We start from the raw sequence: 22,353 nt of genomic DNA on the forward strand, positions 1-22,353 counted from the left end.
CTAAAGTGGTCATATTGAATAATTAACATAACCTTTGCAGTTTGGAAATTATCATGTTCCCTGCTCCTGGAGTTTAAGAAAAACTTGTAAAAAAAGATAAATTGTTCAACAAAAAAAGCTTAATTTGATGTTGTGTTAATGATGTAGTGCCATTCAGTGCTTTCAATAGTTTATTCACTTTATGTAAGTAAAGTTTAGAAAAGGATTTCCACCTGTTTCCTTCCAGTTCAGCTGTGTTCCAGCAGCCTGTGATCTTCTTGGGCGCAGATGTCACACATCCACCAGCTGGAGATGGCAAGAAACCCTCTATAACAGCAGTAAGTTTGTACTTTAGGATGTCAAATTATGTACTGTAATAATTGTCAGTGAAACATAATTGGACTTTTATGTGCTAGGGAAAGAAAACTTGTATAAGCCCTGGGCTGTGTGCTTCTGTGTGATCTTAGTGTTCATATGTTTATGGCTAATTAAATGGTCTGGTTTATTATGATTTGAGTAATTATAACGTGTTCACCATTATATTCCACTACTATATTTGACTGTTTAAATGGCCTATCCCAATAAGAACCAAAAAGCTATAACTGCTATGAGTAAATACTGAAAAAGTGAAATTCAAATTCTGCAGAATGAAATAGTGTGAACAACTCAGCCCACCTGTTACATATCTCACCCAATTACCCTCTCCACAATACAAAAAAAATCAGTGTTGTAATAGCCAAACAATTTGCTGCCTCTGTATTTTGTGCTCCTTCCTAAGTTGAGTTTCACTTGAGGTTGCTGAGCTAAATTGTTGTTTGGCTGGGGAACTCTGTAGATTGAAATGAGCTTGTCAGTTTCAGTGAGTAACTGGAGTTTAAATTATTTTAATATTTTGAATATATAACAAAGCGATCTGTGTCCAGTGGTCTGTATAGGTTTTTTAGCACAGTTTTCTGTGTATTCATTATGTAATACTTGACATATCCACATTAATCAGAAACTTATGCTGATATTTTGTTTGCAAACAGTAATCTTGTCGAGAAAATAAGAGTTATCTTCCTACCAGTTTAACTGGATGTTAAAAATACAGTGTACTTTGTCAAAGAACAAAATCAATTATTTTGATCCATGTGGTAACTTTACTCTCTCAATCCATAAACTGTTGGCATCAGCAGCTGCAAATTCTGACAGTATAGTAGCATCATGTTCCAATATAACAATAACTATTTTAAAAGTAATTTAATGAAAAGCATTTTAAAATGTTTTCATAACAGGATAAGATACATAGAAAAAAAATTAGAAGAATTATTAAACATGCTTTAAGCCCCCAAGACTACTTGCCTTCCTGGGTGAAATTTTTATCTGAGTTTGTAATCGATATCTTTGGACTAATGATGGAATTCCAGTGAATACAAAGAGACTGGAGGTTGTCCAAGTTTAGTTATGTTAGGAAGAAGTGTTGACTTATTTATCATGCTTTGGTGCTTCACAGGAACAGTTAAGTATAATCACATTGAAACATTGTCTTACTGCGGTAGGTCCATCTTATAAAGTGCACTATTTGGTACACATTTTTTCTGCACCATCGGCTCAAAAATGCTTTTGTGTGGTAATTTGCTGGGTGTGTGAGCTGATAAGAGTAACCCAACAAGACATTTGGAATCTGTGATCAACTGTTATCAATGAGATTTAAGGATTAAGAAAGAAACAGGAATGACTGAGAAAGAGAATTTGTCCTAGTATAGAAATAAAAAGGGGAAGATTTAATTACAAATGTAAAAAAGAAGTGAAGGCTATTTAAATAAAATACTAAGCTTGCCATTAAAATTTCTAAAATTAATTTACACACAATAGTAAGACTGAATTGTTTAAATTGTTACCTTTCTGGATTAGAGAGGTTTATTGGATTGCCAGAACAACTATTAGTGTGATTCTGCTTATTATTCCAGTGTGTAGTATCAAGTAGGTCCACTGAAATTTGCTTGCTAAGATTTTTTTTTCTCATATTAATTTTCTAATGCCTTGTCTCTGGAGGACATTGAAGTCAGTCCCAGTAACTCTGAAAGTACCCTACAATTTATTGGTGTGTGAACTTTAATGACAATCCCTGGTTAGCAATTCAACCACCTAAGCATCACTGCCAAGCCCCCTTTGAATCCTTCAACTACAAACACCGCCCCCCCCCCCGCCCATGCACGTGTGTGCACGTACGCACACACTCCTTTCTTCCACAGGGATTATTCAATAACTATCCTTTTAGCTCAAATTTCTAATTGCTTTTCTGTTTGACCTTCTCTCCAACCAGACTACACTGTTATCTTTCTATTTGTAAATGTTGCACAAAGATATGTTTAAAAATTAAAACCAAATGGTTCCCTGGTCTGTGTTAGTTTTAATTCTCTTATCCTTTCAAATTTGCAGTGTCAGCAACAATTAATTATTTCAAGTGACAAGAAGGAGCTGAATCAATAAGAAAAAGCAATAGTTTGAATCTGTTCTTTCTCTGAAATGTTTGAAGTGAATGAGTTCATGATTGTTAACAATAACGTCTCCACGGTCAAATTTGTCAAAGTGATTAAAGTGGCTGCTACATGCTTCCCTTTCAGAACACCATTTCAACGGGCTATTTAGTAATGAATCTTCATTCACTGCAGCACAAATGAGGATTTTATTTTAAAACATACCTAACCAAATGTTAACATAATGGCACATGTAGAGCTAATTTTTCTCTTCTAATCTTGATTATTTAATTGCTAATTTAGCCTTTCTTTAGTCTGGGTCACAGTTGGGTAATGTTCATCTGTGTCAATGTTGGCACCCTTTTGGAATGAGAATTTTGCAAAATCATAAAAGGTATCAGTATAGTCCTTTTTTTTTGTAGAGCCTCATTATGTATACAGTGATGTCAGATACAGAAGCTGTATTTGGTTACAGAATGAAGTGAAGCTGCATTCCTACATTATCAGCACTAAAAATAATGTTTAAAAAAAGCCTACTGGTGGCTACACTAAATGAAATAAATCCAAAAATAGACTTTATTAAAGCCCCTTAATTACATCTGCAACAGGAGAAAAAGACTACCGGGTTTTTGTGTGGCTGCTGTAGCTTTACCAGGAGGAAGCATCGGAAATGACTGACTGACCTATGATTATATTTCCAAACCTTGAAGTCAAATTACTTTTCTAACAAACTTTTTCACAGTATTTTCACCTTCCTTCCTCTTTTAATGGTATTGGCTCTGTATTAGAGTGCAGTTTTGCAATTGTGATGCATCATCTGAATGTGATCTTAGAAAGGGAGTACTGACAGGAACCTGTCATTGGTAGAATCACAATTAACGCCAAAGCTGTCTTTCTGCCCAGCCATCAACATTCATCTATGGACTGATTTCCAGTAGAAATTGTTATATAACATTGGAATGAGGCGGCTTAATTCGTATTTTTGTTCTTTCTCTCACAAGCTCAAGGATGAGGGAGGCCATTTGACCTATCTAAGTTGATCCATCCAGAGCTTGCCAACATTCCCTTACAACAGCATTGTTTTATTTCTAGAATGATTCCAGGAATTTCCCTATTTATCTCTCTACCCAAAGGTCTACGCCAAGAGTTGATTATGCAACACAGAAAAACTTATGCTACCATTTCATAAATTTTTCTAATAATATCTGGCCTCATCCTCTTGACTTAATCTTGACATTTTAGCTGAAAGTAATATGCTAGGTGGACTTTTTCACGTCATTTCCAGTCATAACTCTGCAATAACAATTGGTGGTGCCAAGGATCAGCATTACAGCTCTCTTCTACTCTGTCAATGCACGGTTCTGCACGCTGCATGGTCTTAAACATAGAAAATACGAGCATGATTAGACCATTCAGCCCATCAAACTAACTCTGAAATTTACTGTTATCATGCCTGCTTCTCCATCTCACCATACTTTTACTTTTTCACTAAATCCCTTGGCAACTTTAGCTTCTAAAAATCTATTTGCTTCTTAAACATATTCAATTATTTTGCCTCCGCAGACTTAGCTCCACAGCAGAGCTATGGAGGCCTACAGCATTGAAAAAGTCCCTTCAGCCCATCAAATCTGCACTAGTCAAACAACCATCCAACTAACTCTAACCCCACTTTCCATTTGTTCCAATGTTTTGTTATCACAGTGTACATCTAAATATTATGTCATGAGGTTTCTGCCTCTACTACTCTTACAGGTAGTGAGTTTCAGATTCCAGCACGATAGAATCTTTTATCACTTTTGCTCTTCCACCTATTTTTTCTCCCCCTGCCCCTGAGCCAATCTTGCTGCACTTTCCTAGCATCTAAAATGCAAAATCTGTTAAGAGAGATGACTCCAGGGGATTCCTGCATTAGCTGCTGGTGGTTTTATTCTGGCAGTCACCTATTCCCTTTCTGTTTGTGCACTCTCTACCTGAGGTGTGACCACCTCACTGTACATGCTAATCAGAGATCTCAGCATTGCAGAAGTTACACTTGACAACAGCTCCTGTTCCAGATACAAAACACAGATTTCCAGTAGAAGCAGTACACATGGTCACCCTGGACATGAAGTGTCCCTGACTTTCCACATTGCATTGGAGGAGGATTCCACCTGACCGAGCCACCTTGTGATTAAATTGCTCACTTTCCATTTCCTCCTGTGATTTAAAGAATGTTCAATATATACCTTACCACATTCTGTATACGTAAAACAATTTTAATCTAAACTGAGGACCAATTTTTACTTTAAGTACCGGTCAGTAGTAATACACAGTGTCGCCATTAAGCTCTTGGTCCCACTTGATGACCTTATGTTTTCCCTGCAATGTCAGTCTCAAATATTTTTAAGCTAACCCCTCATGTTCAACTCCTGGTCTCCTTGAGGTGGTTTCCCAGTGATGTCACACTTCTTATGTGTCCCAAATGTGGAGATTGCTGTTTGAAGCTGCCTCAATCTTGAACTGAATCTGAACTCTCCACTGCTTTCTCATGCTGTTTCAAGCATCCCCAATCTAATGCTGGCTCAATTAGCAACATCAGTCTGATCAGTCTATAAAGTTTGATCATGCTGCAGAGCTCAACATCTAGTTGGTTTATGTTGATTGCATCACTGCTTTATTATCATATGTACTGGGACCAATGTTCGGTGAAATAAAGCAGACCTACTTGCTAGTTAAACTCATTGATTCATCAAATAAAGTTCAAGATTAGAACCACCTTAAACTGTCACTAACAATTGTGCACTTGCATCTTGACATTTTGTTTCATTTTGAAGTCAGACATTTGATGCAAAATAACAGGAGAGCCAGTAGGAAATCTGATTTGAGAGTTTACAAATGACACATTTTCTGAAGTCAGGAAACAATAACCTTTTAACCTTCTTGTGGAAAGATAATCCAAGCCCCAAATCCAATAAAGGCTTTGCTTATGAATCAGATGCACTGCTTGATGTGCAAGATATGGCATGTATTTACTTGTTGCACTATGTGCAGAGCAAACTTGCAGATTAGCTAGCTCCCTTACAATTCATGCCATAGAGTGGAAATACCTATGGATTGATTAATTTATGGGATGCCATTCTAAGTTAGAAGTTAGTTTTTGAACTCTACACAGTATAGAATGGCAAAAACATGAATGGATTTCAGGTTTTCGTCCATTGTCAAACTCTCCTGAACCTAAACACTTTTTAAATAGATAAAAAAGTGTATGTGTGCCATTGTCTCTTTTGAATTTATACTCCGTTAATGATTTGGTAAATTAATTCTCTTTTCGAGAAATCTTGGAGGCTAGTCAATGATTACAGTCTTGTTTTTGAGTTTAGAGGAATTTATTTTCTTGTAAAATCAGACAGAAGTACAAAACAGTGTAGAACAATTCTTGTCTTTTTCTCTGCACTCACTGAAATTGACAGCTATAGAGATTCAGATTTACTCTGCAAAACAAAAATGAACCCAAAAAGCACAGTTGACAGTAGTGTTCCATTTTTGTTGGAAATTTAAACTTGGGACTCTCTTGTCTCTATCTCTACCTATGAGCATAAGTCAGCCCTTCTGTTTCCATGACATTGCTCTTGTAATTCCTAAATTAGCCAGCAGGCAATAGTCTAGAACAGCCTGATGTCTAGTTTCTTGTGTGTAAAAGCCTCTATTTTACAGTTTTTGTGTACCATTGGTTTGGATGACATTCAGTATTTGTCACCCACAGATCGTTAATCTGTGACTCAGTGGAACAGAATGTTGGATTGCTGTGCTAGGTTTACAGCAAACTTTCCTGATCAACAGACACGTGATTCCATTGAGAGAAACTATATTTAGATAACCATTGAATTCAATTTCCAGTCTGCACAGATTTGGAGTTAGCTTGTTCCAAGCTTAATCTATAGACATAATGTGGCCTGTTAGATGCTGAGTTAATGAGATAATCCAATCCCTGTCCATAATGAATCCTGACTGCAGTATGAATGCTTTCCCTCAGCACATTTCCAAATTCTGAATTTGGAATATTGTGTGCCAGAATGCACAGCATCTAGATTTCCTGATGTATGGATACAATTCATCCTTTTTTGTTTTTAATTGTCAGATTTGTGTCATGGCTCAATCTAAAATAATGAAGAGATGGGAGCTTTGTGTGTTTGGAACATTTGATAATTTGAGCTTTTCCCTGAGAAATATATTGAGAAGGAACCAGAGATGGCTTATCTTTATGAACACATTGCGCTTCAGAATATCTGGTACGTTCAGGTCCTACACATTGTACCATGCTCTCTGACTGTACACATTTTCTTTCACAGCAGTACCTTTGTGAGTCACCAGTTAACTCACTAACAGAACTTGTTGCCTGGTAACAACAACTGCCAGCTGACTCATAGACTAATGCAAAATGATGTCACTCTTTCCATTGGTGGAACTGTGACTTTATTTAAAGAAAACCATTTTGCAGATGTTCTCTAACAAACTATAGATTTTATTTGCTGTCAGCTTGTATTTTCTTATCAAGACTTGAAAATAAATAGACTATATCCTATTATTATATAAATATTAATTTCCAAAAGCACAGAATACAAGAGGCAAAAGAATGAAGCCTTCTGCACAAGCCCAGGAGAGAGGACACTTCAAGACCTATATGAGTTATTTGACAAAGTAGCCTGTTTTTTTTCACTGAGTGGTGACCATGTTGAATTCTTGACCAAGTCACTGGATATAATTAAGCAAGGCCTAGATTTTGAGAAGCTAAAGGTTTCAAATGGTATTGGGAGTGAGTGGAAGCATGGTATTGTGATCATGGTCATGTTGAAAGCGGAGCAGGATTGATGGGCAGAATAGCATCCCCCCTGCACTCGCACACCTACCCTTCTTTTCATGTTTTACCTAGCCAAACTATTCAAGGAGAAAGCTCAAAGTTTGGTAGAAGATTTGTAGCTCGGGTGCTCGTTGTTGTGGTTCTGTTCGCCGAGCTGGGAATTTGTCTTGCAAACGTTTCGTCCCCTGTCTAGGTGACATCCTCAGTGCTTGGGAGCCTCCTGTGAAGCGCTTCTGCGCTGTTTTCTCCGGTATTTATAGTGGCCGGTATATTGGGTCCAGGTCGATGTGTTTGTTGATAGAGTCTGTGGATGAGTGCCATGCCTCTAGGAATTCCCTGGCTGTTCTCTGTTTGGCTTGCCAGGAAATTCCTAGAGGCATGGCACTCATCCACAGACTCTATCAACAAAACATCGACCTGGACCCAATATACCGGCCACTGCAGTGGACAGCTCGAACTGACAACCGGAAGCGGCAGAGACAGGCCACTATAAATACTGGAGAAAACAGCACAGAAGCGCTTCACAGGAGGCTCCCAAGCACTGAGGATGTCACCTAGACAGGGGACGAAATGTTTGCAAGACAAATTCCCATCTCGGCGAACAGAACCACAAAACTTCAAAAGTTTTTGAAATTTAACCCTAATCAACATAAGAAATAGGAGCAAGGGTAGGTCATTTGGCCCCTCAAGCCTATCCCACCATTCTATAAAAGCATGACTTATCTACCCCAGGCCTTTTTCATAACAGCTCCTCTTTATATACTTGGTGATTTAGCTTGAACAACTCTCTTGGATAGAGAATTCAAGACATCCACTAACCTATGAAATTCGTTCACACTTATTTTAAAGGAGTGTTCCCTTAGTTTGAAATACCATCCCACCAAAGTGGAAATACCTTCTCAACATCCACCCTGTCAAGCCCTCTCAAGATCTTATATGTTTCAATAAGATCATCCCTCATTCTTCTAAACTCTTATAAAGGCTTAACCTGTTTAGGTGTTCTTAGTCAAAACAGTGGCACTTTTAAAAGGGAGAGGAACAGACAAAGGCGAGGTCAGTATGGGGAGAGCAAAAGAAACCCATACTGCTAACTGACTCATCAGTGAACCTGCGCAATTACTGCCTTTGCTGTTGAATTCATGTAATGCTGGACATCGGAGTGCATCTGGGAAAAGTGACAAACAGAGAAATTCACAACTGATCTTGAAGGAACCTGTTTGGGAGAGGTCACAGCACAGAGACAGATAAGTGATTAGTTTCACATATGGCCTTGGGTCCTTGCTCTAAGTCTGTAGTAGTGAGTAGAGTGGGTTCTTTCTTGAATATATGTTTTATTGAGCTATTTCTTTTGATTAAACTTAAAAATTTAAGCCATAAGTATTAAGTTAGTCTGGAGCAGTGTTTTGTAGAGGAATAAGACGTTGCTATTTTCTGGGTCTGCAGATTGGAAGAAGCAAAAATGGCCCTTAGTAGAGTGATATGCTGCTCTTGTGGGATGTGTGATTTTAGGGAGAGAGTTTTACGTATTACTGAGGATTATATCTGCACTAAATGTCGTTGATTGTGAATGCCATCAGATTGAATGGAACGGTTGGAGTAACAGTTAGAGGCAATGAGGACCTTACACGGGGCTATGATGGATGGCATTTATAGGAAGGGAGAAAAGATGCAGATATAGTCCCATCGATGGGTTTAACATCAGGAAAGGTAAGAGAGGTAGGCAGTTTGTGCAGAAATCTTCTGTGGCTATCCCATTTCAAACAAGTATGCTGTTTTGGAAAATGTTGGGGGTGATGGATTCTCAGGGGAACACACCACGAACAGCCAAACTTTTGGTTTTGAGACTGGCTCTGATGCAATGAGGGGTACATTGGGTTCAAAGAGATCGATCGTGTTAGGGGACTTTCTAGTCTGAGGTACAGACAGACGTTTCTGTGACCATTAGTGAAAAATCAGAATGGTGTATTGCTTCCCTCATGCCAGGATCAAGAGAGGGTGCAGAATGTTTTCAAGGGGGAGAGGGGCCAGCAGAAGGTCATTGTACACATTGGAACCAACAACAGGAGGGGAAAGGTTGGAATTCTGAAGGGAGATTAGAGAGTTAGGCAGGAATTTAAAAGGGAGACTCCCGAGTAGTAATATCTGGATTACTCTCAGTGCTACGAGCTAGTGAGGGTAGGAATAGGAAGATAGAGCAGATTAATGCATGGCTGAGGAGCAGGTGTATGGGAGAAGGATTCACATCTTTGGATCATTGGAACCTCTTTTGGGGTAGAAATGACCTGTACAAGAAGGACGGATTGCACCTAAATTGAAAGGGTATTCGCACACTGGCAGGGAAATTTGCTAGAGCTGCTCGGGAGGATTTAAACTAGTAAGGTGGGGGGCATAGGGACCAGGGAGATAGTGAGGAAAGAGATCAAGCTGAACCTGGTAAATTTGAGAAAAGAAGCGAGTCAAACAGTCAGGGCAGACCGGAACAAAGCAGAGAACAAGGTAGGACTGATAATTAAACTGCATTTATTTCAATGCAAGGGGCCTAACAGGGAAGGCAGATGTACTCAGGGCATGGTTAGGAACATGAGACTGGGATATCCTAGCAATTACAGAAACATGGCTCCGGGATGGACAGGATTAGCAGCTTAATGTTCCAGAAAACAAATGCTACAGGAAGGACAGGAGGGGGAGTGGCATTTTTGATATGGGATAGCATTACAGCTGTAGTGAGGGAGGATATTCCCAGAAATACATCCAGGGAAGTTATTTGGGTGGAACTGAGAAATAAGAAAGGGATGATCACCTTTATTGGGATTGTTAGATAGACCCCCTAATAGTCAGCAGGAAACTGAGAAACAAATTTGTAAGAAGATTTTGGTTATCTGTAAGAATAATAGGGTGGTTATGGTAGGGGATTTTAACTTTCCAAACATAGACTGGGACTACCATAGTATTAAGGATTTAAATGGAGAGGAATTTGTTAAGTGTGTACAAAATTTTTTGATTCAGTATGTGGATGTACCTACTAGAGAAGGGGCAAAACTTGACCTACTCTTGGGAAATAAGGCAGAGAAGGTGACAGTGTCAATGGGGGAGCACATTGGGGCCAGCGACCATAACTCTATTAGTTTTAAAATAGTGATGGAAAAGGATAGACCAGATCTAAAGTTGAAGTTCTAAATTGGAGAAAAGCTTATTTTTGACGGTATTAGGAAAGAACTTTCAAAAGCTGAATGGGGGCAGCTTTGTTCAGACAATCTATTAAATGCCTTTCCTTTGGGGTTTGAAGTTTTTAAAGTCTGCTCCCTGTTCAGGGAACAAGGTAGCAGCACAGTGCGTGAGGCCCTACCCCAACTTCGCCCCCTGCCAACTCTGCCCGTCCACCACCGCTCCAAATAGAGCGCGTGCGTACACACACACACAACTTTTTACTGCAACTTTTCGACAGGTTCCACCTCTGCCCTGTACACGACAATGTTGGTCAGATTGTCTAGGGAAGGGGGGTGGGTTAGGGTACACCCCTCTGTAGAACTCTAGGGAAAGTGTGAGGAGAGAGTGGGCAGGAGGTTAGTCATTTGGAGACAGTGCCTGTTTAATCACTGTAAACAAAAGACGCGATCACTGTTGGAAACATATCTTTGATCTAATGTTTCTATCAGGACCTTGAGATCTTCTTCAGATAATCTGATTTTTGGATAATTGGTGTTTGGATAATCGAGGTTCCTCTGTATTCCTGTTAGGGTGAAAGGAAAGACTGATAAGTGTAGGGAATGTTGGATAACTTAAAGAAATTGAGGGTTTGGTTAAGAAAAAGAAGGCGGCATATGTCAGGTACAGGCAAGATAGATTGAGCGAAACATCAGAAGAGTATAAAGACAGTAGGAGTATACTTAAGAGGGAAATCAGGAGGGCAAAAAGGGACATGAGATAGCTTTGGCAAATAGAGTTAAAGAGAATCCAAAAGGCTTTTACAAATACATTAAGGACAAAAGGGTAACGAGGGAGAGAATAGGGAGGCCCCTCAAAGATCAGCAAGGCGGCCTTTGTGTGGAGCCGCAGGAGATGGGGGAAGATACTAAACGAGTATTTTGCATCAGTATTCGCTATGGAAAAGGTCATGGAAGATATAGAATGTAGGGAAATAGATGGTGACACCTTGAAAAATGTCCATATTACAGAGGAAGAAGTACTGGATGTCTTGAAACGCATAAGTGGATAAATCCCCAGGACCAGATCAGGTGTACCCTCGAACTCTGTGGGAAGCTAGGGCCTCTTGCTGAAATATTTGTATCATCGATAGTCACAGGTGAGGTGCCGAAAGACTGGAGTTGGCTAACATGGTGCCACTATTTAAGAAAGATAGTAAGCACAAGCCACAGAACTTTAGACCAATGAGCCTGACATTGGTGGTGGGCAAGTTGTTAGAAGGAATCCTGAGGGAAGGGATGTACATGTATTTGGAAAGGCAAGGACTGATGAGGGATAGTTAACATGGCTTTGTGCGTGGGAAATCATGTCTCTCAAACTTGATTGTTACCTTCAAAAAACTCAGGATTGATGAGGGCAGAGTGGTAGATGTGATTTATATGGACTTTAGTAAGGTGTTTGACAAGTTTCCCCATGGGAGACTGGTTAGCAAGGTTAGATCTCATGGAATATAGGGAGGTGGTGGTGGATGGTTATTTTTCAGACTGGAGGTCTGTGATCAGTGGGGTGTCACAAGGATCGGTGCTGGGTCCACTACTTTTCATCATTTACATAAATGATTTGGATGCGAGCATACAAGGTATAGTTAGTAAGTTTGCAGATAACACCAAAATTGGAGCTGTAGTGGACAGCGAAGAAGGTTACCTCTGATTACAACGGGATCTTGATCAGATGAGCCATTTGGGCTGAGGAGTTGCAGATGGAGTTTAATTTTGATAAACACGAGAAGCTACATTTTGGGAAAGCAGGACTTAAATACTTAATGGTAAGGTCCTAGGGAGTGTTGCTGAACAAAGACCTTGGAGTGCAGGTTCATAGCTCCTTGAAAGTGGAGTTGCAGGTAAATAGGATAGAGAAGAAGGCGTCTGATATGCTTTCTTTATTGGTAGAGTATTGAGTACAGGGGTTAGGAGGTCATATTGCAGCTGTACAGGACGTTGGTTAGGCCACTTTTAGAATATTGTATGCAATTTTGGTGTCCTTCCCATCAGATGAATGTTGTGAAACTTGAAAGGGTTCAGAAAAGATTTACAAGGATGTTGCCAGGGTTGGAGGAGTTGAGCTGTAGGGAGAGATTGAATTAGCTAGGGCTGTTTTCCCTGGAACTTCGGAGGCTGAGGGGTGACCTTATAGAGGTTTATAAAGTCATGAGGGGCATGGATAGGGTAAAGGTCTTTTCCCTAGGGTGGGGTAGTTCAGAACTAGAGGGCATAGGTTTAGGCTGAGAGGGGAAAGATTATAAGAGAGACCTAAGGGGCAACCTTTTCACAGCAGAGGGTGGTGCCTGTGTGGAATGGGCTGCCAGAGGAAGTGGTGGAGGTGAGTACAGTTGCAACATTTAAAAGGCATCTGGATAGGTATATGAATAGGAAGGGTTTGGAGGGATATGGGACAGGTGCTGGCAGGTGGGACTAGATTGGGTTGGGATATCTAGTCGGCATGGATGGGTTGGACGGAAAGGCCTGTATCCGTGCTGTAAATCTGACTAATAAGTCAACCCCTTCATCCCAGTGACTCTTTTCTCATACGGAATGTGATGGAATCTGGTGCTGAACCAGACTGCTCACAAGCTGGCATCCTGTTTGACCCTGTGCTGAGCTTCCAATGCCATATTTTCTCTACCAAACTGCTCTTTCCACCTCGATAACATTGCCTATCTTCATCAGTGCCTCAGCTCATCTGCTTATGGAGTCATGTCCTCCTTATTATAGTAGCACTTTCTAGTCCTACAGCACTTCTGATTTCTGTGTCATTCTTGTGGACCCCCAATTTTTATTGCTTCACCAATGGTGGCCAATCGTTCAGCTGTTCCTGGGCTATAGGTTCTGGATTGATGAAGCCCATTGAGAAGTTTCACACATTTAAAGGTGCTAAATAAGTATAAGTTTGTTCTATCTTTCATACTTCACTCTTATTTCAACATAAAAGTAAGGAACATTTACAGGGAAAGATAGTGTGAACAGCCTTTTGGTACCTTATTTACTTCAAATAAATGATCTTCAATCCACAAGGGATGAAGTGTGTAGAAATATTCAAAACCAGACTATTTGACCCTGTGCTGAGCTTTGATTGATTTTAAAATGTGCATATACTAATACTGAATCTTTTCCTGCACTGGATATCCTTGTGGGTTTTGCTACAGGTGGCACTTGCAACTAACATCAATTCTTTCCATTAGGCTTATTCAATACCTTTTTTCCAATTTAGTTTCTTTATGCCAAAGATCACCTATGTTGCTTTAACCAACCATCTTCAAATGTGATATCAGAAAATTCGAGGCTTCTATACACATAAACATCAGTCTTGTGCATACTTACCTTTCTCGTCTTCTGGTGATTTCTTACAACTGGATGATAGCCAACTCATTTTTGAAGCTGCATTACACCCACTTAAGTGCTGCAATAGTGATATGTCACCCTTCACATCACAGTGAGGACCTCCCAGCAGGGAGAGTGTAAACAACCTTGGAATTCTGGCCACAGTGTTAGAGTTGAACTAAACTTGAAAACAAGTTACTCTCACAATAAATATGTAAGCAGTAGTATCCACTACATTGTGTTTAATTCAAAGTACCACGACTTAAAAAAAAATTATCTTTTATCATTCCAACACCATTTGTGATATTATCATACTTGATTAGGTATACTCTAATTACCAATTTTGGAAAGAGCTCTGAAAAACCACAAAAACAATGGTAATATCATGATCTCAGTTCTTTATAGATTGAAAAGAAAGCACAAAGAAACTTTCCTTTGTCTGAATACTGGAAAGACAGTCATTAGTTTCAGCTGGTAATGTGAAGTCCTGCCCTCTAATAGTACTCCCCTCTTGAGTAACTAATTCAGACTCTATTAAGTCACGTGTAAATCATAGTAAGAATGGTAGCCCTGCAGGGAAGCCCCCAGAAATTGTTGATGTTAGCCAGACCTGAGGCTATCAGAGCAGGACAGGACCCAGCATCCTACAGGAGGTGGTCAGGCAGGCAGGTACAAAAGGGTTACTATATTTTGGAGGTGCCCCCAATGTACACAAGACACAGCCTTGAATGATGCGCCTTCCGCTTTCTTTCCCTTTATAAAGGAAACTGTCAACCCGTTCTTGCCCGCTGACCCCTGGCCAGCATTTTATGGCAGTGGAGGTGAATTGAGTGTCTTTGGTGGGCAATAATTGGCCGCTTTAGGGTCTCTGATGGCCTGAAGTCTCTCAATCCAATCCATTATTGTCAACAAGACTGCTAAAACTTTGCTTCACTTCCACCACCACCACTAAACACTGATGCTGATGTAACCTTGAGTTGATTTATTTTTCCCAACATCCCCCTTTCCATCTGTCCCAAACTTGGCAATCTATTAAATTTAACCTATTAATAATATGCTGCGTGCACGGAGTCTCATTTATCTGTAATTTCTGTTCTTCCTGATCTACACATGGTTCCCTAGTGTGTTGCCTCATCAGATTTATGCATGGTCTTGTCTCCAATCTGTTTGTTCTCCTCTACACTCCTGAATTCTTTAAGTTTAGTCTTCTGTGTATCTTTCCTACCTGTCACTCCTCTAACCATCAAAAGCTATATTTTGTTAAAACATTTTGGTCATCATGCCTAACTCCATCATGGTTTAATATATTCCCTTACTTAACTTATAAAATACCTTGAGATATTTTTCCATATTAGCTGCAGTTGCTCTGAAATACCGCTGCCATTCATGTGTTATCTTTCTAAGCCAGGACTAAATCTGATGTTGCCTGGCACTGACCCTCCCCTGCCTTTAATTTATAAGGGCAACTCAGTTGCATGTCCTTTGGCTGTTCATCTTCCTAAATCCTATGTAATAGTTGGATATTGTACTGGGAAAGATTGAAATAAGCAGTGACACCTTAAAAAGCCAATGGTTAAAGATTATAGCCAAAGCAGTAAGTCATAAACCTTTGGCCAGGCTTAACTCATTTTATGGATATTTGGCTCTGGGATGATTTCATACCTTTATTAATGAATGTTTCTAAGTGGATGCATGCAAGAGGCATCCAAATAAGGAAACAGGGAATTGTAAGGCAAAGAAAAAGTGTTTAAACTTTTATTTGATATTTCCTTAAGAGGCATGTGTGTTTTATTCAATGGGAGATTCACGTGAATATGTTAGACAGCTGTTCAACTATTGGAAAGCGTGAACAAGAAGGTAAGTCACAACCAAATGCACAAAAAAGCACTCTCAAATCTTCCAGCTGGAATTACAATGTTGAGAATAAAAAAGAACACAAGTAAATTTTGCAACTTTTTAAGATCAGAGTCACTAAAGGCATTTGGAATCAAAATGAGCTTGGAACCTTCTTCCTATGTACGACGTAGTACAGGGTTTTGGGGAACTGTATTACATAAATGAGAAGTTAAAGGACATGCAACTGAGTTGCCCTTGTAAATTAGTCAGTGTTATACATTGAGGAACTGTATGGCAATTTGTTACCCGGTAAAATCTGGATTCAGACTACTTAGGTACATTCAGAATTTTGATGTTACAGTTGTTTATGCGAGATTGCTAGTTTGCCTGAAAGTTCTGTTTTTCTTATTCTAGGTGGTTGGCAGCATGGATGCTCATCCAAGCCGTTACTGTGCCACGGTTCGTGTGCAGCGACCCCGTCAGGAAATAATTGAAGACCTTTCCTACATGGTTCGAGAACTTCTGATCCAATTTTACAAATCTACTCGCTTCAAGCCAACAAGGATTATCTTCTATAGAGATGGCGTTCCTGAAGGACAGTTACCACAGGTAAGTTGCAGTCGTTTACTGAAATGAACACCCAAAATGGCTATAAGTAGTGCTAGTCCATTAATGTTCAGATGTACCGGGTTACTTTCTTGGAATTTAATATGAGCAAAAGTGAAATGTATAAACAAACAAAAGTGAAAATTGGTTTAGTTTGTCTATCAGTTGTTCTCCTTTAGTATCCTGCTTTGCACATTGTCCTTTGAGTAGGGGTGAAGGCTTGGGATAGATGTGATCTGAAAATTGCAAGTGAACTGTAGATCAAATGTGGTCACTTGGACATTGCAGCCTGTACTTAATACAACTGCGTAATGAAAAGTAGCTGCTTCCTGTACTTTTCTTACTCATTTTGCAAAGATGTTTCTACTTCACAGTTTTGTTCCCCTGTTATCACAAAACCCTACAAATTTAACTTATAAACAATGTGAAACCTTTTTCAGATACTACACTACGAGCTCCTGGCTATTCGTGATGCCTGTATCAAACTGGAAAAAGATTATCAACCTGGAATTACCTATATTGTTGTCCAAAAACGGCATCACACACGGCTCTTCTGTGCAGATAAGAGTGAGAGGGTAGGAGATGATTTCAATAGAGCTATTGATGAATCTATAGTTCGGGTTTCACTTTTCCCCCTCTTCCATTTCATGACTTCTATCCCCATCACCGTTGTGCTCCCACCACCGCTGAAGGTATTGTTTCTTGTTCAATATATCAAATCGATGTAGCTGGCTTTCAGTATTGAAGTTTCACATGTAAGCTCAGACATTACTTGACTGTGAAGGCGAAGGGCAAGAATGATCCTATCCATATACATAAATTTTTGGATAGAGTTCAGAGTTATTAGTTCACTGAAGTTTTCCCCTTCTCTGTGCTGTGTGACAATGATGTTCTTTGCTTCTGCTACCACTCTGGATAAGGTCAACTAAATTCAGCCTTGTTTGGATGCCTATACCGTATAGTGCTGCATTTACTAAAGGGAAACGTGTTTTTTAAAAAAAAACCTTAATCCTTGACCAACCAAATTAAAGGAAGATGTGTCCGATTTAATGGGGAATACCTGTACTGGTAACTTCTGGGAAACTTATGGACTTTATTTGATGAGAAATGTGTGTTGTGGTCACCACTAAATCAGGGTAAACTTTAGGATAAAATTAAGTCTGCAAAGTATATGACAATTTGGTGGTTATTTCTGACTGTATTAATCATTCTATATGTGCTTGAAAAGAGAAAATCTTATTGATTTGATTTTATCTACCAACTTGAAATATAAATCCCGCTGTTAAAATTGTGCTGGAATTGAGGTGGAAATAAAGAAATTGGACCTATATTAATATTGAAGATATTACATTTATAACTAAATATTAATATCTACAATCCACCTATTGGATCTGTGTTTGTTAGCCTCCAGATGTCATTGTTATGTATATGATGTGCAGTCATTGCCTGAGCTTACAAGTGAAGCAAAGCCACTTTAATAAGGCACCAAAAGGCCCCCACACCAGTTTAATGCATTAAGCAAACATAAACATGAGAACTAATATCACCTAAACATATAATCTTGTTTCAGTGCATGCAAAATGTTATGATGCGCTTAGAACTACTAAGCAATGGGCCAATATGAAATCTTTACACGTGACAAAATGTTCATTTGTTATTTTCTTCAAAGTAGTGTATTTTCTTTTTCTTTTGCCAGATTGGAAAAAGTGGGAACATACCAGCAGGAACAACAGTTGATACCAATATCACCCACCCATTTGAATTTGATTTCTACCTTTGCAGTCATGCTGGGATTCAGGTCTGTTTGGTAACTTGTGACCATTACAGTAGCAGAGAGTCAAGGGTGGTTGCTATACATTAGCTCCTGTATTACCATTTAATAATACTGGAGCTGCTCAGCTGATAGCTTATTCTTCCCCTCCGGGGAACTGGTACTAATTTATTTTAAGGTCAGTTACAGGTTAATTTTTGTTGATGGGGAGCTTTCTAGATTGGCAGATTCAATTGAATTGACAAACTTCAGTTACAAAGAGAAATTAATAAATAGCACGAAATAGATGCCTTTGCTTTTTAGATGGAAGAAAGAAAAGAAGAAAGCAAACAAGGAGGGAAATTTCTAGGACACTGGTAATGTTGCCTAAATTGCTTGCTAAATTTAAATGCATACTTAGTGATTCACCCCTGGATAATCAGGCCTCCGATTCTTCTGCCAAGCGTCGGTTCCACACCCAGTTATCTTGATGTATGTTTGTTGACTATCTAAAGATGGAGTTGGAACCAGAGGTTGTACAACAAAACCCATGTCAAAAAAGCAAGAGTTTAAGGAGCAGGAAGATCATGAAAGTTCGCCTACAGTTTGGAAGGACTAACAAATGAAAGTGGAAGGGTAATAGTGTTAGTAGCCATAAAAAATGAGAAAAACTACAACAAGGAGTGAGTTGATTTAAACTGCAGGAGTGTTTTAAGCTGCAATGCAATATCATGCTCTCTCATACCTTTTTTTAGTCCACCCACAATAATCAGTATATTTAAAGATCTCTGTCTCCCTTTATGTCATTTAAAGACTTATTCTTTGAAGGATCTTTTGGATTGAATGCAATGTGAAGACTATTGATGCTGTTTGACAGTTAGACGTACCCCAGTTTGAAAAACAAATTTTGGTTCAGTACATTGTAATAAAGAAAATAGTACAGAAAGAGAATTGTCAATTGCACAATAGGTTTAGTTTCAATGTATTGCAAAGGGAACAGAGATGTGAAATGTTATCAAAAAATAAATTGTATTTTGAAGACTTTTTCTTTCTCCCTGCCTGACTTTTGATAAACAGTCAATGATTTTGGAGATCGCAGTCTAAATTTAATAACTTAGTTCAGTAATCGAACAAAGTCTATTAACAGATACGATACATGTAGTTTTGGTAATGTAATTATTTTTTTCAGTGACAGGTTTTCAGATGCAGTACTTAGCCTCATAAATATTAAGATACTATTCCTATTATTAGTAATATTGTAGTTTTCTCTCCACTTATGTGGTTAGCACTATCTAGATTCAGTATCGTCCTGGATCTTTCCTAGCTTATTAACCCTGCTGAATTGGCGAGATAGATCTAGACAACTTATTTGAATCATTATCCATGCTGACGTGTTTTCTGTCGGTCAGGAAGCATCATCAACTCGTCTAGTATCCTGCGCTGGTGTTGCAATTAAGGTTTTGCGGATTGTATTTATATTGTAGGATTAAAGAGAAGAGTGAGGGTGTTAAAAACCTTTCCAAACTTTGGGAAATAGTTTGTATTTTCTTCGGATGTCGGTAATAAAAAGATTTTAGTCAGTTTAAGTATGAGACAAGGTGGCTGAGTAGTGGAATTAAGCTTCTTGAACTTTATAAATATTTGTTCAATTCAGTAATGGAGAAGAGGTAAAGTTGAGTTTTCATTCTCAGTACTATTCTCTAAATTTCATCCCTTATGACTACAGGGCACCAGCAGACCTTCACATTATTATGTATTATGGGATGATAATCGATTCACTGCAGATGAGCTTCAGATCTTGACCTATCAGCTGTGTCATACCTACGTGCGGTGCACACGTTCTGTCTCTATTCCAGCACCAGCCTATTATGCCAGATTGGTGGCATTCAGGGCAAGATATCACTTGGTGGACAAGGAACATGATAGGTAAGAAAATTGTCTGAATATTTACATAAAGTTAATTTGCTGGCTTCGGCATTGGATAATGTAAGGAAGTGGTGAAGAAAGACTTTTTATAAACTAACTACTATTATCTTTTATTATGGAGGTGCAGAGCCTGCACATTACTTAGATAAGCAACTTGGTCTGTAGTGTTCACTATATATTCTTTTTAAAAAATTATTTACAGGATTTGAATGTCACTGACTAGGCCAGCATTTATCATTTATCTCAGATTGCTCTTGAGAGGTTGTTGCTGAGTTGCCTCCTTGAACTGCTCCATTCTGTGGGAGCTATATACAGCCAGAGCTATTAAGATAGGGACTTTCAGGATTTTAACCCAGCAATGATGATGGAATGGTAATGCTAGTTCCATATCCAGATGGTGTGTGGCATAGAGGGGAACATTTAAGGTGGTGCTACTTCCATCCATCTGCTGCTCTTATCCTTCACTGTGATGTTGAATGGTGTTATCAAAGAAGATTTAAGTTGCTGACTTGCATCTCATGGGTAATAGACTGCTGCCACTGTGCGTCAGTGATGGAGGAAATGAATGCTGAAGATGGTGTGCCAATCAAGTTGGCTGCTTTTTCCTAGATATATTGAACTTTGTGTCGTTGGAGCTCCAGCAAGTGGAGTTTGTTTGATCACAACTCTGACTTGTGCTGTGTAGGAGGTGGGTAGGCTTTGATGAGGCGAGTTGTGAGCTGCAAAACTTGTAGCCTCAGTTTAGTCTCTGGCTAACTGTAACCTTCAGGACGCTAATAGTGGGGGAAAAATCGGCAATGGTAATGCTATGAATGTCAAGGGAAGGTGGTTAGATTCTCCCTGGTTGGAGAAGGTTATGGCCTAGCATGTGTAGTACAAATACTAGTTGCGGGTTTTCAGGCAAGCGCATGAACTAAAGCATCGATTACTGTACCTCAGAGCACGTTTGACATTTTCTATTAATAATAGACAAGAAAATGCATTTATCATAATAGTTAATGCAAATTATTTTAAACTTGAACACGAGAGAATTTGTGCATATTGTGGTTGTAATTGGGTGTGACAATTTCCACAGAAATTGTTTGTCAGTCTGTCTTGGGAATTTGTACTCCTTCATTCAGTAAACGATGACTCAGCCTTCCTCACACAAACACAGCTGCATTCTTCTAACATCTGCAGAGGATCCTCAATTATGCAGATGCGATGGGTGGACATTATTTCGTTTGGATAATTGATTATTTGGTTAATTGAATCAGTGCCTCTCCTCTGGGGCTCAGAATTTTCTGGTTTCCTTTTTCCTCTCTATGTCTCAGGGCTTGTTTCTGAGCAGACACACCTTTGTGTGTAAGGGACCTGCAGCACTGCTGAAGCCTCCCACCTCCTGCCCCAATCAGTTCAAAGGGATTGACACAGCAAGCACTTGGTAAGTCCGCTGCCTGTTCAGGAGACTTGGCAGCAGCACTCCGCGTGCGAGACTTCGTCCCCTCACCCTTGCACGCTCCCCCCTGCTCCCCCCTCCTCTCCCCCCCCCCCCCCCCGGCTGCCATCCCAACAATGTACCCCTATCCAACACCATGCCCTGCTCTCTCCTTCAACCAACAGCACTCCATCCAGCCCACACTACCCCCGGGCAGCCGGACTGGACAATAACAATAAGACTGCTGCTGCTTTTTGAGAGGGAGGGGGTAAGCCAGTCTCAAAATAGTGCTTGTGCATGCCACACACACACACCACTTTTCACCACAACTTTTTGACAATGTTGGAGAGATTATCTGAGAAATGGGGCAGTTTAGGATACACCCTTGTGTAGAACTCCAGGAGAAGTGTGGGGGGAAGAGAGAGAGAGAGATTTGAAGATGGTGCCTGGGCTCCTGATGGTCAAGTCATTTGGAGATGGTGCCTGGGCTCCCATCGATATCCAGGTCTGTTCTCGGCAGCATTTCTGAAGGCGAGTTCGTTTTTAATCATTGTAAACAAATGACGCAAACAGTGTTGAAACACCTCTTTGATGTAATGTTTCAATTGGGACCTTGAGATCTTCTTCAGATAACTGATATTCGGATAATAGAGGTTCCTCTGCATATAGTCATCTATAGTTTACAGTAAAAATGTCAATTGAATTTTCATGTGAACATGATTTCATTGTCTATTGGTATCGGTCTTCTGCTACATCACCAGTTTGATTGTTTTCTCTTTTAAATGACTACAGATTTATTATGAAGCCCTGAGGCACTCGCATTTGTGAAAATCAACATACAAAGTGCATTGAGTACATTTAACAAGGGAAAAAAGTCTGTCACCTCTTCAGATAAGCCAAATTACTGTGTCACAATCAAAATGACATTATTCGTGACTTGTTAAGACTGATTCAGTGTCTGGGACCAACACTAAACTTAATTAGATTAAGTCACATCTATTGCATGAAAAGTGATAGCATAT

The 22,353-nt window shown here is 39.5% G+C and overlaps 1 protein-coding gene across 3 annotated transcripts in view; it reads left to right on the forward strand.

The window, feature by feature from the left end:
• Positions 1-22,353, forward strand: part of LOC140453592 (protein argonaute-1) — a 115,512-nt gene that overhangs the window by 87,404 nt on the left and 5,755 nt on the right. For all 3 annotated transcript variants that reach the window (XM_072548404.1, XM_072548403.1, XM_072548405.1), the window contains 5 exons: positions 227-317; positions 16,047-16,241; positions 16,679-16,813; positions 17,935-18,036; positions 19,715-19,914. In XM_072548404.1, coding sequence (XP_072404505.1) covers positions 227-317; positions 16,047-16,241; positions 16,679-16,813; positions 17,935-18,036; positions 19,715-19,914 — 723 coding nt within the window. The remainder of the gene's footprint in view (positions 1-226; positions 318-16,046; positions 16,242-16,678; positions 16,814-17,934; positions 18,037-19,714; positions 19,915-22,353) is intronic.

The sequence above is a fragment of the Chiloscyllium punctatum genome, chromosome 27 (genome assembly GCF_047496795.1).
Source record: "Chiloscyllium punctatum isolate Juve2018m chromosome 27, sChiPun1.3, whole genome shotgun sequence".
NCBI classification, from domain to species: Eukaryota; Metazoa; Chordata; class Chondrichthyes; order Orectolobiformes; family Hemiscylliidae; genus Chiloscyllium; species Chiloscyllium punctatum.